Source organism: Otolemur garnettii, unplaced genomic scaffold (genome assembly GCF_000181295.1).
Source record: "Otolemur garnettii isolate 467f Iridium unplaced genomic scaffold, OtoGar3 scaffold00159, whole genome shotgun sequence".
NCBI lineage: Eukaryota > Metazoa > Chordata > Mammalia > Primates > Galagidae > Otolemur > Otolemur garnettii.
In genome coordinates, this window is record NW_003852554.1 from 4114897 (window position 1) to 4133256 (window position 18360).

Here is an 18360-nt window from a genome sequence, read left to right on the forward strand (position 1 = left end):
TTTTTTTTTTTTTGAGGTAGAATCTCACTCTGTTGCCTTGGGTAGAGTGCTGTGGCATCATAGCTCATAGCAACCTCAATCTCTTGGACTTAGGAGACCCTCTTACCTCAGCCTCCCAAATAGCTGAGATTACAAGTGCCAGCCATGATGCCTGGCTAGCTTTTTTTGTTTGTTTTTAATTTTTGGTAGTGACAGGGTCTCACTCTTGTTCAGGCTGGTCTCAAACTCCTGAACTCAAGTGATCTGCCCACTTCAGCTTCCCAGAGTGTTAGGATTAAAAGGCGTGAGTCACCAGACTTGGCCTCCAGTAATTTTTTTTAGAACAATTTTTGTGAAACCTTGGGTAAGTGAAAAATTTGTGTTATTTTCGAATATGAGTTCTTTCGTGGAATCAGTGCAGCACAGACAGCTCAGAATATCAGTGAAGTGTTTGGGAAGCATGTGGCCAGTGTATACACAGTACGTTGGTGATTTGAGAAGTTCCATTCTGGTGATTTTAATCTTGAAAACCAGCCACGTGGGCAAACGGAGACCAGCTCAAAGCTGGAGTGGAGGCAAATCCATTTCAAGCTACATGTGAAGTAGCATCAATGTTTGACGTTACTATTCTAGTTATATTGGACTGTTTGAAACAAACTGGCAAGGGAAAGAAGCTGAATAGATGGGTTCATGTATGGATTAAAAAAACATCAGAAGAGAAACTGTCTGCTAGCTTGCCTTTCATTGCATTCATGACATAAAGCCGCACTATTTCTATACCATAACGATACATGTGGTAAAAAATGGATTCTTTTTGACAATCACAAATGTTTGACACAATGGTTAGATCAAGATGAAGTACTAAAACATAATCCAAAACCGAATATTCATCAGAAAAACTAATGATGTCTGTTTGGTGGTCCAGTGCCGGTATTATTCACTACAGCTTTATGAAACCTGGTCAGTTGATTACAGCAGATGTCACTGCAACCAGTTGGATGAAATGATGAGAATGCTTGTGATTAAGTAGCTGAGGTTCATCAGTAGACACAGATCCATCTGCTTATAAGACAACACTTGATCACATGTTAAACAAGTAATGATGTTCAAACTACAGACACTAGACTTGGAAACTTTCCATCATCCACTATATTCAACAGATCTTGCACCAACTGTTTACCACTTCTAGGCTTGGGACCACTTCTTGCAAGGAAAAAGACTCAATTCCCAACAAGCTGTGGAAAATGCTTATGATTTCAATGCCACTTGCTTTCCTGGCTTCTTCACTGCTGGCATACACAAACTACTATTAAGATGGCAAAACTGTGTTGATAGTTCAGGAGCATACTTTGATTAACTGTACTGCTTCTTGTTTGAGATATAAGAAACTAAACTTTGATTCAAAATCAGACATTTCATATTTACTGACATAATAAATTTACCATTAAAGTACAGTTATCAATTTTAGTTCTGTGTTACTTTATCCTTGTACTCAATTTGTTCCACCTGTTGTCTCCTGTCCTTTCTATGTATATAAGTTCTCCATTGAAGTTATATTCAAAATATATTTGCAGGGTGTTTATATAATCCATTGAAATAAACAATTTAAATTGATGTAAATGTAGATGGTGTGTCCCAGGAAAAATTGGAAATTTTGCCTGGCAGCTGTGTATGACAGAACATACAGCTATAGGAGTTTACCTGTCTAAATACTCATTGAAATTAAATAAATTTTCTCTAAGATTATAGTAAAGTGCTGACTTCTTAATCATATGTGTGAAAAACAGATTTTTAAAAGCTTTATTGCTACTTAAGTAAATTAATTTCTTCATAGTAAAGGTGCTGTTTGCTTTGAGCCCATTTGAAAAATTCCTCCAATAAAGTTAGCACATCATAAAATGACTTCACTTTTTCACTTATAAGTGTGATGTTTCAGAAGCAGTTTTCTTCTCAATGTATAAATATTAATGTTGTGATGTAGAATTTGTATTAAGTTTTAGAGTTATTTCTAAAATTAGACTAAGAAATACTAGCAAATTTAAAAGGAGCTGATATTCTTTTGAATCATGCTTAAAGTTTTGATTTTTATAAGGGTAGTAAATCTATAGATTGGTAGGCAAGCATTTCTTATACCACAGCACAGACTAGTGGATCCTCTAATGTGTCCTTGAAGCGATCCAGGGGATCCTTGGAGCCGCATAGTTGCATCTCAGATTTACAGGATGTGCTAGATCCATGCAGATAATAAAGGCTGCCGAAATGTTTGCATAGATGCAGTCAGACTTGGTTTATACATGCTGGAGATGAACATTTGAATATATTTGACTATCCATTATTGAGTGTGTTCTTTAAAATAGGTTGTATAACCCATATATGCTGCTTAGTAACTCAGTAGCTTGTACTAAGTTTAAACATACATAATTGCTGGGTGCAGTGGCTCACGCCTGTAATCCTAGCACTGGGAAGCTGAGGCGAGTGGATTGCCTGAGCTCACAGGTTGGAGAGCAGCCTGAGCCAGAGTGAGACCTCGTCTCTAAAAATAGCCAGGCATTGTGGCGGGCACCTGTTCCAGCTACTTGGGAGACTGAAGCAAGAGAATCACTTAAGCCTAAGAGTTTGAAGTTGCTGTGAGCTATCAGGCCACGGCACTCTACCAAAGGTGACAAAGTGAGACTCTGTCTCAAGAAAAAATAAATAAAATAAAGTAAGCATTTATAATTATAACTTTTCAGAACAAATAGGGAAGAAAAAAGACTAAGATTTAAGAAACATCTAAATTTTACCTATTTCTTTATAAAGAAATTATCAATAATACTTCAAATAGATGTATTATAATTAGATGGAAATTTTCATTATTATATAAAATAGAGTAGCTACATTATAGTAATGTCAGTTTTGAATTGGGAGGGATGTAAGAAAGAGGAATGGATGCTTTGTTCTTTGACATCTTTAAACCCTCAGACTCTAATAAAAATCATGTTTTTCTTACCTATTTTTCAATATTTCTTTCTTTTTTAAGTGAATTTATCTCAGACTAGAGAGGTGATACTATCTATGTTAAGAAGGGACTATTTCATTTCCATGTTCCTCTGTATTCTGAAAGAATATGATTGGATTGGATTCCAAATAATATTTTCATATTTCGTGTGTACATTTTGTAAAAGTAGTTTTATTTTTTTGTATGCAAAAAGAAATTTCTTCCACAAAGCTTGAGAGTATGATTAAATTATTAAAGAATAAGAATTAGTTTTAAAAACAGTAAGGCATTGTATGTTCAATCCTGTTAATATGAAAATCTATATCTTTAGAGATAAAACTCTAAATTTAATGTATAGAAATCATCCAAATGGTCAGATATATAAGTATGTTTAATCTAACATGTGACTAACTTTATTATTAAGACTATCTATTGAACATATTGTGAAAACTTAATAGTATACCTTTCAATCAGTACCTAATATGTTTCCCCTCCATCCTTAGCCAAATGAAAAAATATGCTATTTTAATCTTGCATATGTTTTCACATGATGATAAGGATAAAAATGATTTTCAGTGGTGGGTGTTTGGGAAATTGTAAATTTTTTTTTCTCTTCCTCAAATTGCCCTTTTTTTTTTCTTTTAATGTCTACAGGTTCCATTCTGATTGGTGTTCACCTTCAAACTGCGATGAGATCCATGACCGGGTAAAAAATATCTTGAAATCACATCAGGCTCAACAAAGACATTTATATGTTAGTTTCTGAAATTTTCTCTTGAAGGCTATTTATAATAGGGCAAGGAAACCACTTGAGATGTGTAAAGCTTGCAATATTTAGTCACTGAGAAGAAAGAAAACAATTTCATGGTTTTCCTAAAAGCAACCTATCTAACTTCTTGCTTGACCTGAGTCATGAAAAATGTTTGGCATAGATCATATGAATTCTAAACAATATTACTAATAATTATCATATAAAGAGTCAGTATGAACAGGTACAATGACGCAACACCTGTAATTCTGGCACTTTGTAAGGCTGAAATGGGAGGATTGCTTGAGGCCAGGAGTTTGAGACCAGCCTGAGCAAGAGTAAGACTCCATCTCTAGAAAGTAGAGAAATTAGCCAGGCATGGTGATGCATATTTATAGCTACTTGGGAGGCTGGACCAGGAGGATCAATCAAGCCTGGGAGTTTGAGGTTACAGTGAGCTATAGGCTGGGAGACTGAGCAAGACAGAATCTCAGAAGTATGTAGTGCCCTCCTAATAATTATTTCATAGCCTTCAAAATATGAGACCTTGTTTGCTGGCCCAATATAAAACATTTTCATATGCTGCAAAGATATTTGATTCTAAATGGTAGCGTGAGAAGAGAGTGAGAAGTATGTAACTTGAAGAAGATTCTCAGCCAATTTGTATGTTAATATTTAAAAGAGGATAATAGCAGGTCAGGCTTACCAGGTTTAATGCTGGAGAACATCAATATGAAGTTTTTTTGCAATAAGGCAAATAAACATTCACATGAATGACAGCTGAGAAATAATAATAGTATATACTCTTTTAGTATTTGATTTCTTGTTTTATTCATTAGTTTAAAAAACAATCATTTATCATAAGTGTCATGTTGGGCACTAAGTTTAGTCCTGGAGATATATCCTGGACATTAGGATCAGTTTTTACAATTTTAAGTTCCTATATATGTGCTGTTTCTAAAATTAGACTTGTTTTCAAAGTGTAATATATATGTAGTAAATGCACAAATCCTAAATAATACTTTGTTGAATTATAATAAAATCAACAGACTCATGTAAATTATTTACCAGATCAAGAAACAAAACACAATCTGTTTTGCAGAAGCCCCTCCTTTCCTATCAGCCATTGTCATTCCAAGTATAAACATCATTTAGCTTCTAATAAAACATTATCTACCTTCCAACAGCAAGATTAGTATTGCGTGTTTTGAAGTTTATGTAAATAACATCCTATAGTGTCTACTCCTCTTTTTTATTCTAATTTGTTTTACTTTGCTTTTACAGGCATTTTTACAATTCAGACTTACTGTTTTACACAGAATTTGTTCTTTAGTCTTGCTTCTGTGTGGCATTGTATTGTTCATGAAAATAAATGCCATTTATTTATTCCTCTGTTGATGGGCATATGGGTTGTTTCAGGGTTGGGCTATCATGGAGCTGCTGTGAGTAGTATACACACATCCTTGGATGATGTGTACATCTTATTTGGTTATATACTGTGTTGTAACCAGATGCAAATGTGTTGCTATCAAGGAATACCTGAGAGTTGATAATTTATAAAATAAGAAGTTTATTTGTATTTGGCTCTCAGTTCTGTAGACTGTAGTATAGGAGCATGGTGCCAGCATCTGCTTCTGGTGAGGGCTTCAGGGAGCTTCCAATCAAGATGGAAGGCAAAGAGTATCAGGGAGGTCACATAAAGAGAAAGGGAAAAAGAGTGAGGAGGGACCAGACTCTTTTAAAGAACCCGCTCTAATGCAGACTAATGGAGAGAACTAACTCCTGACTGTGCTGAAGTGGGCCAAGCCATTCATGAGGAATCCTCTCCATGACCCTAACACTTTCCACTAAGTTCCACCTCCAGGGAAAATTTCCACCAGGGGTCAAATTTCAAGAAATCAAGATTTGAAGAGATCAAGTAGATCAAGATTTGATCAAGTAGATAAGATTTGAAGAGATCAAGTATCCAAACCATGTCATTTATCTACCAGTGGATTACTCACTCAGAGGGTGTGTGTACATTTAGTTTTAGTAGATGCTGCCAGAGAGTTTTGCCTATGGTCTTAGTTACAGTCCCAGTACCAGTTGGGGAGAGTTCTTGTTCCACATTCTCACTACTACTTTATTGATTGTGTATGTGTGCGTTTTCCTTTTGGCATTCTCATAAGTAAAAAGTATTGGTTTTAATTTGCTGTTTCCTAATGACTAGTGAACATGTTTATTGGTCATTCTTTTGTGAATGCCCATTCAAGTCATTCTTTTCCCTCTCTGTGCCTTACTTTTCAGTGTTTTCATGTATCTTTTGATGAAAAGTAGTTCTTAATTCTAATGAAGCCAATTTATAATTTTTTTCTTTTTGCGTAGTATTTTTATAATATTTGTCAACTTCTAGACTTCTGTATTTTCTCCTAACGGCTTTTTGTTCTCTTTCACACTTAAATATATAGTGTTCTTAGCAGCCTGGATAACGTAGTGAGATCACATCTCTGCATGCACACACCAAACACACATACACACACAAACACATGTACACATGAGCCAGGCATAGTAGCCTGCAGAAGGCTGAGACAAAAGGATTGCATGAGCCCAGGAGTTTGAAGTTGGAATGAGGTACTTTTGGGCCACTGCACTCCAGCCTCCTTTATTTCCATCCTCGAACTCCTGGGCTCACCTCAGTCCCACCTGCAGGAGTTGGGACTATAGGTATGTGCCACAATGCCCAGCTAATGTTTTAAATTTTTTGTTGAGATGAGGTCTTACTAATATTTCCTAGGCTAGTCTCCAGCTCCTGGCCTCGAGAAATCCTCCCACTTTGTCTTCCCAAGCTGCCAGGATTACAGGCATGAGCCACCATTCCTGGCAATTAAAGTTTTTTTTTTATTAACTTACTATTTTAATTATTCTATTGTTTATTTTATTTATTTAAACATGTACACTGTTGTCATATGGGCCACAAAAATATACAACAATGATAATGAATGCCATTCAACAAGATGCTGCCACATGTTGATGTGAACACAGTTGTGAGACGCTGATATACCAAGGGTATCAAACCTTATTGAGTTGTTGGTATGGTGCTGCCAGCGTAAGAGTACGATGGCAAGTTCAGGGACTTAATTGTCAGACTTTGTATGATGGCAGCTCTGATGGTCATTTCAGAAAAAGTGTTCCAAAATTGCTTTGAAGGATAGACTGGGCACTGGCGTTGATGCATAGCTTCCCAAGGGGAGTACCCCAGAGGTGACCATATTGATATTCAGCAATGAGGTGTGTAGCACCTTTTCTACAATGAGTTCACAAATTTAATTGTCAGACCTCATATGTTGAAAAGTGGTGACAGGTGGGTATCCTAGTCTTGCTTCAGATCTTAGTAGAAAAACTTTCAAATTTCCCCATTATGATGTTGGCTGTAAGTGTGTCACATATGGCTCTTACTGTGTGGACATGTGTTCCTCCTACACCTACATAACTTGTTGGGAGTTTTTATCATGAAGGGTCATTACATTTTATCAAATGCTTTTTATGCATCTCTCAAGATGAGTATATGGTTTTTGTCCTTCATTTGGTTGGTATGATGTATCACATTTATTGATTTGCATATATTCAACCATCCTTGCATACATGGGACCAATTCAATTTGATTACATTGAATGATCTTTTTAATGTGCTGCTGGATTTGAGTTTGATAGTATTTTTATTTCAGAATTTTTGCTTCCATGTTCATGAGGAATATTGGCCTGCAGTTTTCTGTTTTTATTGTGTCCTTTTCTGGTTTTGGTATCAAGGTAATGCTGGCCCCATAGAACAAGTTTGGAAGAATATACCTCAGTATAATTTTTTGGAAGAGTTTGAGAAGAATAGAAATTAGTTTTTTAAAAAGTGGAATTCAACACTAAAACCATCAGGTCTTGGGCTTTTATTTTATGAAAGTTTTTTTTTTTTTCCTTTAACAGATTCAACCTTATTACTCATAATTGGTCTGTTCAGATTTTCTATTCTTGGTTTGATCTTGGTAGGTTGTATATGTAAAAGAATGTATCCATTTCCGTTAGGTTTTCTAGTTTGTTGGCGTATAGTTAATTCATAATGATCTCTATTGAGCCTTTGCATTCTTGTGGTATCAGTTGTTAGTGTCTTTTTTTGTTTCTGATTTTATTTCTCAGAGTTTAATCTTTTTCTCAGTCTAGTTAATGGTTTGTTAATTTTGTTTATCTTAAAAAAAAAAACACAGCTTTTTGAATCAGGCATGAAGATGCATTTCTGTAGGGCTAGCTGCTCAGGAGGCTGAGGTAGGAAGATTACTTGAGTCGAAGAGTTTGAGGCCACCCTGGGTAGTAACAAAATCCCATCTCTTATAGACAACCAAAAAACCCTTTTATTTTGGCTATCTCATGTATTTTTTTTTTTTAGTTTGAATTTTATCTGTTTTTGCTCTGATCTTTATTTCTTTCCCTCTACACATTTTGTATTTGGTTTGTTCTTGCTTTTCTAGTTCCTTGAGACACATCATTATGCTGTTTACTTGAATCTTTGTACTTTTTTGATGTAGGCATTTGTTGCTATAAATATTCTATTTAATGTTGCTTTTGCTCTATCACATATGTTTTGGTATTTTGTGTTTCTATTTTTATTTGTTCCAGATACTTTTTTAATTTTCTTTTTAATTTCTTCATTAACCCATTGGTTATTTAGGAGCAAGTTGTCTAATTTCAATTATGTAAATTTTCTTACAGGTTAACTTGACACTTTTCTCTTGCTACTTTTAGAATTCTCTTTGCCTTTAACTTTTGGCAAATTGATCAGAATGTGCTGTGGGAAGGACCGTTTTTAGTTAAATCTTTTGGGAGAATCTTTGAGCTTTATAAATCTGGATATCTATATTCCTCCAAACTTGGAAACTTTTAAGGTAATATTTTATTGAGTTTTCAAATGGGTTTTCTATGTCTTTTCCTTTCTCTTCCCCTCCTGGAACTGTATAACAGGAAATGTGTTCACTCAGTGTTGTCCTGTATGTTGTGTGGGCTTCTTCATGCTATTCTTTTCGCTCTGTCTCTCTTTCTCTCTTTCGGGATAATTTCCAAGACCTATCTTTAAGTTCAGAGATTCTTTTTTTGAGTTGATCAAGTGTGTTGTTGAAGCTCTGTGTTTTTAAATTTCATTTTCTAAATTCTACATGTTCAGGATTTTAGGGGGTATTTTTATTATTTGTGTCTCTTTGTTTAATTTCTCATGCATATTTTGTTTTTCTGATTTTGTTGAATTGTCTATCAGTATTTTATTATATTTTATTGAGTTTCCTCATGATTTTTTTGAATTCTTTATCCAGCAATTTACGGATTTCCTTTTCACTGAAGACTGATACTAGAGAGTTATGTTAGTTTAGTGGTGTCCTATTTCCCTACCTTTTCAGGTTTTTTATGTCCCCACATTGCTGTCTGTCCATCTAGTGGAACAATTGCCTCTTCCAAACTTTCTAGAGTGGTTATTGTAGAGAAAGCTTCTACATACAGCTGGATTTTAGTGTGCCAGATGGAAAGGGTGTGATGACTGTCTTTCTGGATAGGTGAGGTAGTATATTCTCCTTGTAGTTTCCTCAGATGTATTCAACATTAGAATAACTGTGTGTACCTCAGTGGCCTAGGCTGCAGAATTTTGTAGCAGCAGCAGCAGCCACAACAACAGAAGTAGTTTGTTGATATTTGCAGTGTCTTAGACTTTCATGGTCCTGCTATTCTTATATTACCTATAATAGAGGGATTTAAAGAAAACTCTCTCTTGGTATCAGGTAAGAAATGGCCTATAAGCAGCTGTAGTTATGCTGGGTTCAAGGCAAAGGTACTGCAGCAGCTTTGAGGCTGAGATCCTAGGCTCAAGATCTCATGAACTTATTATGGCACCTGAGTCTTGGAATACAGGTTTCCCACAGAGCCAGGGTCTGTGACTTTGAGGCACTCCCTAGCAGCTTGAGCCCAGTGGGCTGGAGTGTAGCTGTGATTTTCTCCTGGAAGGCAAGACTTGGCACTACCTGGGGAAGGAGGGGTATTTTGGAGATCTTCAGGGTAGGGCTCAGTGGCAACTTGGATCCTAGGGGATGAGGCGCTGGGTAGTAGTGGCTCTAAGCCCTAGGATGATGGGGCTTGGCACTATCGCAGGGTCTGTGAGGCCAGGTAAAGTGGCAGCAAGTACACTAGAATGGAGGCTCATAGGTCTTGTTTAGGCTCTGGGGTGGCAGTGATAGCACAGTGATGAGTCCACTCCCCAGGGGGAGGGATGTCTCAGCAGTTTAGGTTCTAGGGCAGGTGGTTCTCAACCTTCCTAATGCCAGGACCCCTTAAATACAGTTCCTCATGTTGTGGTGACTTCCAACCATAAAATTATTTTCGTTGCTACCTTATAACTGTAATTTTGCTACTCTTATGAGTAGTAATATAAATATCTGATATGGAGGATGGTCATAGGCGACCCCTGTGAAAGGATCATTTGACCCTCAAAAGGGTTGTGACCCACAGGTTGAGAACTGCTGCTCTAGGGGCATAATGTAGCTCCAGGGAAGAAAGGACTTTAGTTTGATCTGTAGGGCAGGGTGTCTCAGTTCAGCCCCTGCTTTTTTCCCTGGGATGTGGGCACTATGAGCTTAGCCCGGGAATGTGCAGCTGCCCAACTTGTCTTGGGCACTGATTCTCCAGGGAGCGATGTGCCACTTCAGCTTCAGCTGGAGGGATGTTATTGTTCAGGGACTCAGGCACCATTTCCCTGGGATGTAGGGTACTTCTTTAACTTAAGCACCAGAAAAGGATGCCTGCTCTGAGTGACCGAAGTAGAGTTTCCACAGCAGGCTGGGTGTTGCTTCAGCTCCAACATAAGGAGTTTGTGGGCTATGCAAAGTCTTCACAGGGAAGAGTGTAGCAGCTGCTCACAACCTGATTGGGGGATGTTGAGCTATCTGGCTGGGGTAGGTCTCTGGTGGCTCAATCTCAGGGATGAAGGGGAACCATGGCTGCTCACACCCAGAGGAAAAGACATAGTTTGTAGTTCCAGTTTAAAATGGTGTTGTGTAGCACCCATGTGGGTTGTGGGTTTGGGACACTGTATCAGCTCCTTCTCTTGGGAAAGCACATCTGTGTGGACTCCAGGAAGTTCCCATAGCTGGGTTTAGTGCCTACGAATTCAGGGAACCCCAGTAGTGAGGTCTGTGGGTGTCCTGCTGTTAATGAGGATTGCTGGGATCCTTTTCCTTACCTCCTTGCCATAGGGGAAAAGTGCCTCCTGGTTCTCTGCTAATTGTGTTTGGGGGATGGGGTAGTGGAGGCCTGGTGTTTCCTCCTCTGTCAGTGGCTATCCTGAATTTCTGTGCTTGCTGGGGTGTCTCTTACTCCTCAGACACACTGGCACTCTCCTCGCTTGGTCATTACAATGTAGCTATGTATTTCTTGGTCTGATTGTCTTTGCCAGGGGGATGAATGCTATGGGCTTCTAGTTGGCCATCTTCCGATGTTACATTCCTGGTAAATGTTAGTGTCATATTTTTTGCTAAATTTTGCTTCCAATTACTTTCTAACTTCCATTGTACTTTTTTCTTTTACCATTGTGCTACTTAAAGGTGTATTGCTGGATTTATAGACCTTCTTGGGGGGGACATTCTATTTTTTTCTTTTCTTTTATTGTTTCATCATACTGTGGTTTAAAAATATATGCTTTGATATGACATTTGTTGAGATTTCATCTATAGGCTAGTATATGGTTATTTTTGATTCCATGTATACTTCAAAATAATATGAGCCTTTTTGTTGCACAGTATGGATTGCTTGACATCTAGGCAGTTTTGTTAATGATTAGTTCAGTGTTTTTTATCCTTATTAATTTTTCTTGTCTGGTTCCTCTCTCAAATACTGAGAGATAGAACAATTTTAATTTTTTAGATATCTCCTGTTATAATTTCCTTAATTCCTCTGTCTTAATTAACAATTTTGCCTTTTTAAAAATTAGATGAGTATAAATGTAAATTATATCATTAGTAAATGTCTTTATTTCTACTAATAATTTTTTTTAGGTCTACTATATTCCATATTTCTATAGCTAAAATACCTTTATTTGAAGGGGCTTGGGGTCACCAGAGGGGATCTTGGCTCAAGGAATAAGGAGGCTTGACACACTTGTCTGTGTCAGGGGACTGAGGAGCTCTGGGAGGAGCCCTTCCAAGTAAATCTCAGGTCTGTATTTATTATCATAAAATGAGAAGAGCCAGACAAAATGCTTGCCGGACATTAGCACTGATTAGGGAGGACATGGAGGTCAGATAGAATATCTCCACTTTTGTTTTTGCCAAACGGCAGACCTTGAGCACAACCTCTGCCTCCAGCATCAAGAGACCTTTGGAATCTAGAGAATCTTTACTGTCAGCATTAGGCCTGGTATTGCCACACTCCACATATACATTCTCCCTTGGAGGCCAGTTTTCTGATCTCCTGCAGACACACAACTGACATGTCATTCTAGTGATTCTCCAGGTCTCTCAAGCAGGAAGTGAGTCATATGCTAGAGATCATGGCTCAGTTTGCTCTACATTTATTTGGTCAGTGTTTTGCAGAGAATATCTTCTTTCATCCTTAACCTTTATGTTTATATTTAATGGTAGACGTTCAGTAGCATATAACAAACAACTTTTTATACAATTTGGAAATCATTGTGTTTTAAGTGTAGTATTTTCATATTTAATGTACCTACTAATATATTTGGGTATAAATCTACTATTTTCTACTTGTACTCCCTTTTCTATATTATTTATTTATTTTTATTTTATTTTTTGCAGTTTCTGGCTGGGGCTGGGTTTGAACCCACCACCTACTCCTTTGAGCCACAGGCACCACCCTATATTACTTATTTACTTCTATTTTATCTTCTTCTGGTTTGGGTGTATATTATGAATTAATTTAGCTACCATATTTAGTTTTCTATTCTTTTGATGTTTCCTTTAAGATTCGAATAAGTATTCTTACTAATATTTAATATAAATTAACTTATGAATTGTATTTATCCCTTCCTAACTTAACATAATATTATTATCCTGTGTTTTTATTATCTACACATTTTAAGCATCGTATTACTTCATTATATTTTTTACGGGCAGTACTCATTTACATGTAGCTACGTTTTATCATTTTGTTGATTTTCATTTATCTTATCATATCTAAGCTTCCTTTATGATTAGTTGGTTCTGTGATGATAATACTCATTATTATTTTTATCATGTGTCATCCTAGAGATAAACTTGACCAGATTTGTTTTGTTTGTTTGCAAGTTTTTTTTTTCTTTTCTTTATTTCTATTTTAAAATTTAAAGAGGGTACAAGTTTTTTTCTTAACATCAATAGCTTTTATAATACTTAAGCCAGGGCTATTAGTGTGCCCGTCAACTGGATAGTGTTCACTGTACCTCTCAGGTAGGTTTTGCCCATCTCCTCCTCCCCTTTTCCCACTTCATGTTTTCCAGTGACTTTTAATTTTCCCTGTGCTCATTGATTAGTTCAAAAATAGAGTACATGTGGTATCTGTATATCCATTCTTGAGACATTTCACTTAAGACAGTAGTCTCTAGTTCCATCCAAATTGCTCCAAAAGATCTTCATTCCTTTTTTCAGCTGAGTAGTAAGTATTCCATGGTTTTTATATGCCATATTTTGTTAATCCACTCACAAATTTATGAGCACATAGGTTGATTCCAAATCTTTGAGATTGTGAAATTGTGCTTCTATAAGCATTCAAGTTCAGGTATCTTTTTGATAAAATGACTTCTTTTCTTTTAGGTAGATATCCAGTAGTAGGATTTCTGGATTGAATAGTAGGTGTACTTTTAGTTCTTTGCAGAGTTTGTACTGCTTTGCAGTCTCACTAACTGAGTATAAGCAGTCCTTTCTCTGTACATACGTGCCAACATCCATTGTTTTTGGACTTCTTAATAAAAGCCATTCTGATGGGTAAGGTAGTGTCTCATTGTGGTTTTATTTACATTTCCCTGATGATTAGTAATGTTGAGCACCTTTTTCTATGTTTCTTGGCCATTTGTCTATCTTCTTTTGAAAAACTTCTCTTCATGTCTTTTGCCCATTCCTTACGGGGTTGTTTTTTTCTTGCTGATTTGTTTGAGTTCTTTGTAGATTCTGGACACTAGCCCTTTATTGGATGTATAGTTTTCAAATATTTTCTCCCATTCTATAGGTAGTCTGTTTACTCTGTTGATTATCTCGTTTGCCATGCAGAAGTTTTTTAATTTGATCAAGTTTCATGTATTTATTTTTGTTATTGCTGATATTGTGTTTGGGGATGTTGGTCACAAATTCTTTGCCTAGGCCAAAGTGATGAGATCTTGAAGGGATTAGCAGAGGGAATAGAACAACTGAATCCTATGCCCAAGATCAATGGACTTATTGGAAGTACTGTTGGATCTTTTGCTTTGTTACTTATTTTTTGCTTGATTTTATGTATTATGTGTAAGAAGGTAAATCAGACTAATAAGGAGAATGAAAGACAAGCTGCCATTTTTGCTTTAATGATGTCTGATGTAAATGCTAATGAGAAAAAGAAAGGGGAAATATAGGCGAAAGGCCTATATACCTCTGGCCAAAAAAAGCTGTTTGAGAGAGAGCAGTGAAAAGACTTTGTGCAGGCATACTTGTAAGAAACTGAGGCAGAATCCCATATGGCCAGGTTGGTTGTGGGCATATAAACCCCTGACCTAAGGTTGGCCTGGTGGGTTGCAGGCATAAAAACCCCTCGTCTTAAGGCCCACATGGGAGCAGAGGCTTGCAAACAAGTTTTCTGTATGTTTTAGAAATTTCTTTATTATGCCTTGCTTAAAATTGAAGTACCTGCCTCCAAACGGTGAGGCCAGTAAGGGCAGGTATTCAATCCACCTTTGTCCAACATGTTCTCCATTAAGTTATGTTAAAAGGATTACGTTAGGAGGATTATGTTAGATAAAGTGGTATCAGTTAATCTACAGATTACTAGGGACGATCTGCTCACAAGATAGTCACAAGATGTTTATTCATGAGATGGATTATGGATTGTAATGAATATTAATAAAGCCGTTGATGTACAGTGTGCATGTGCAGAGGGATTGTAATGAATATTAATGAGGTACAGTGCATGTACACAACTAACTCACCATGAGAGAGCAGTGGTCCCTGGCTATGTAGTAGTGATACCGGATTTTTGACTTTAGATTTCCAGGCTCTTGGTCTCGACAATTCGATGAATGAGTCAACGGACCATAGAATGAACAGTGAGGTTTTATTTACAGCTCAAAGAACCAAACCTCCTTCCAGGGCAGGATGCAAGTGTTAGAACTCTTATGAAAACAACTCTTACAAAGAGCCAAGCCTCTTTGTAGAGCAGGATCAGCAGAAGTGCTACAGCTCTTACAAAGGACCAAGCCTCTTTGCAGGGCAGGATGCAAGTGTTACAGCTCTTAATGAAAACAACTCTTACAAAGAGCCAAGCCTCTTTGTAGAGCAGGATCAGCAGTAGAAGTGCTACAGCTCTCGCTCCTTCTTCCTTGGAAGTCTGCAACAGCCTGCTGAAGTCTTGTTCTTCTGCTCTCTCTTCCTTGAAGGTCAGGGACAATCTGCAGTGACCTGCGATGATCTGCCCCTAGGCTCTCTGCTCAGGGGTTTATATAGGGGCAGTTGTCCAATGAGCTGAGAGCTTAGCTGATTGGTCTATAAAATAGACCAGTCAGGAGCAGGATTGAAAATGGACCAATCAGGGATGCACTGGAGGAATCGCCAGTGTTTTCCCCTAATTGGCCAGGTCTTTTTTGTTACTGGAGCCTCTGTGGGAGAGGAAAGCTCTCCCTTTGGCTTCAGCCTGCTGGTTTCTGTGCCAGCTGCTGCCACCAAGACAGAGGTGGCAGGTCCCCCAGCCCTGCTGAGGGGCTGAGCTGGTTGGGGCGCCACTTTTCCGGTATCAGTAGGCCAGGAGAAAATTAATAAACTTGTCATGTGCCTAAGAGAGCTGTGAACCTCTTTATTTAAATGTACAATTTCAATATGCGGGTTTATGTTCCATGGCACTGCTTCTCCATGAGAACCTAATGAACAGCCAATGTCTGAAAGAGTTTTCCTCACATTTTCCTCTAAAATTTTTATAATTTCTTTTCCTTATGTTTGTCTTCTACCTTTAATTTTTGTTAAGTAGTGAGAGATAGGGGTCCTGTTTCATTATTCTACACATTGATGCCCAATATTCCCAGCATCAGTTATTGAATAGAGCTTCTTTTACCCAATATGTGCTCTTGTCTGCTTTGTCAAAGGTCAGTGTGTTGTAGGTAGATGGTTTATATTTGGGTTCTCTGTTCTTTTCTATTGGTCTCTATTTTTGTACCAATGTCATGCTATTTTCCTTGCTATATAACCTTGTAAGCTAGTCTAAAGTCTGGCAGCATGATGCCTCTAGAATTGTTATTTTTGCTTAAGATTCCTTTGGCTATTCAGGCTCTTTTTTGTTTCCAAATTAAATGTAGAATTATTTTTTCTAGATCTGTGAAACATGTTCATCTTTTGATGGGGATTGCATTAGCTTGTATATCACCTTGCCTTGGGCAGTATGGAACATTTTTACAGTGTTGATTCTCCTGGCCCATAAACATGATGTTTCTTTCCATTTGTTTATGTCTTCTGTTATTTCCTCCATTCAAGCATGAAAAGCTTTGTGGGTCTGAGGTCTATGGGTCCCAGTAATGACCCTTATTTCAAATAATAGCCCTGGTTCTTAGCTTCTAGTCCATGCTCAAAATCTGTAGATACTTTAAGGAAAAAGGAAGATGCCAATCATCCGTCCACTTTTGAAAGATTTACTCCTCTGGAATTTTATAATCTATAGTCTTCATTGTTTCTATAACTTTCTAATAGCTTTGAAAGTATAATTTATTTTTTAAGGTCTGCTATATATAGGTTCAAAGGCAAAACTTCCCCTTTGTACTCAGAAGATTCACTGGAAAATAAGCTCATAGTAAGTTTACTAAGAGAAAAATTATCAAATTTATTTAATATATATATGCAAAAACTAGAAAATGAGGAGTCAGCTCCCCCATGGGGTTCAGAAGCTTATATGCCTTTTTGGTAAAATGGGGTATGCAAGAGATGAAAAGAGGAATTCAGTTGAGGGACAACAAAAGATAACTAGGGAGGATGAATAGATATTTGGGAGAATGATTGGGTAGGAGGAGACAGATCACCTTGTAAATGATTCTCTTTGGAAATTGAATCAACTTGAGAAATAGATATTATTTTTAAAATGGGTTGAGCCAGGTCATGTGTTTTTGATGGTTTTTCCTGAAATAGACATTGAGATAAAGGGGTGGGAGGAAGGCACTAGTTTTCCTAGTTAGGACTGGATCTTAGACAGGTCAAGTACTTCGATGATTTTGGTAGAGCCTATGGTGGAGAGGTGGGGGTAGAGGAAGGTCAGAGAGATCTTGAGGTTTTTTTCAATCCACTATGTCAAAATGTCATATTTGGGGGTAAAATTTTCTAATTTCCTTCACATGAATTATTACATCTTACTTCAAAACCATTTCTGTAGGTTTTCATGAGGTAATTTGTGCTACTTATATGTATTTGTTTTCTATTGCTGCTGTGACAGATTACTATAAATTTATGTCAACCCAAGTAGATGGCTGAGGCAAGTAGATGGCTGAGGTGAAAATCTCAATCAGTGGAGGTTTATTAAGCCAAGATTTTGAGGACATGCTTAGGAAAACATGAACCACAAGCAAACTGTGGCTGATTTTCCCAAGAGGAAGTTGGAACCTTCAGCATTTGAAAGACAGAGAGGAAAAAGGCTGGAGGTGGGGGTAATGAGACAAGGTGGTTACATTGTTATGAGGCCCAAGAAATCTACCTTTTACATAAAATAAGGGAGTTAAGGAAGCATCAGTTATATAGATGTCCCTAGATAGGTGGAAGAATGTTTGATTCTGTCTTATTTCCAGTTCTGTTAACTGTAAGATAAACTTGTAATTCATTATTTGTGTGGAGTCAGATATGCTTTAGTTTTAGGTGCTAGACGTAGATACAATATGCATGTCCTTGCTTATAGGAAGTTAGCAAGAAATTTCCTCAATGAATGCTGTGGAGCCATATATTCACAGTTGTCTGAGGCTTTTGACTTTTAAAATTCTTTTATATAAGAACTTTGGGTGAGGGTGTTGAGACTTTGGTTTTCTTTTTACTTTTCAGATTGGTTATCTTAAATTTTTTTGGATCAGAGGTCTAACACAGTACTTACTGGGCTAACAGTACCATATCAGCAGGGCTATGCTCTTTCTAGAGGTTCCAGGGAAGGATTTTTTTTTTTTCTTTTATGGGCTTCTGGAGATTACCCACATTTCTTGGCTTGGGCCCTTTGTTTGCAAAGCCAGCAACATTGTATCTCTCTAACACTTATCCTTAGCTAATTTCTCTCTGACCACAACCAAAGGGTTGCATTTAATGTATTAGTGTTAAGTTATTAGCATTTAAGGCTAATAATGTCCTAAGGCTGCTTTTGCTGTATCTCTTAGATTTTTGTATGTTTTTGTAATGTTTACAGATCAGTTTGAAAAATCTTTTGATTTCCATCTTTATTTCATCATTGACCCAAGGATCATTTAGCAAAGT

At 37.2% G+C, this 18360-nt stretch overlaps 1 protein-coding gene across 1 annotated transcript in view; it reads left to right on the top strand.

Annotated features, from left to right (window-relative positions):
• The window catches only part of SPATA6 (spermatogenesis associated 6), a 129931-nt gene that overhangs the window by 84743 nt on the left and 26828 nt on the right, over positions 1–18360 (top strand). The window contains exon 11 of the mRNA XM_003799937.2: positions 3611–3662. Coding sequence (XP_003799985.1) covers positions 3611–3662 — 52 coding nt within the window. The remainder of the gene's footprint in view (positions 1–3610; positions 3663–18360) is intronic.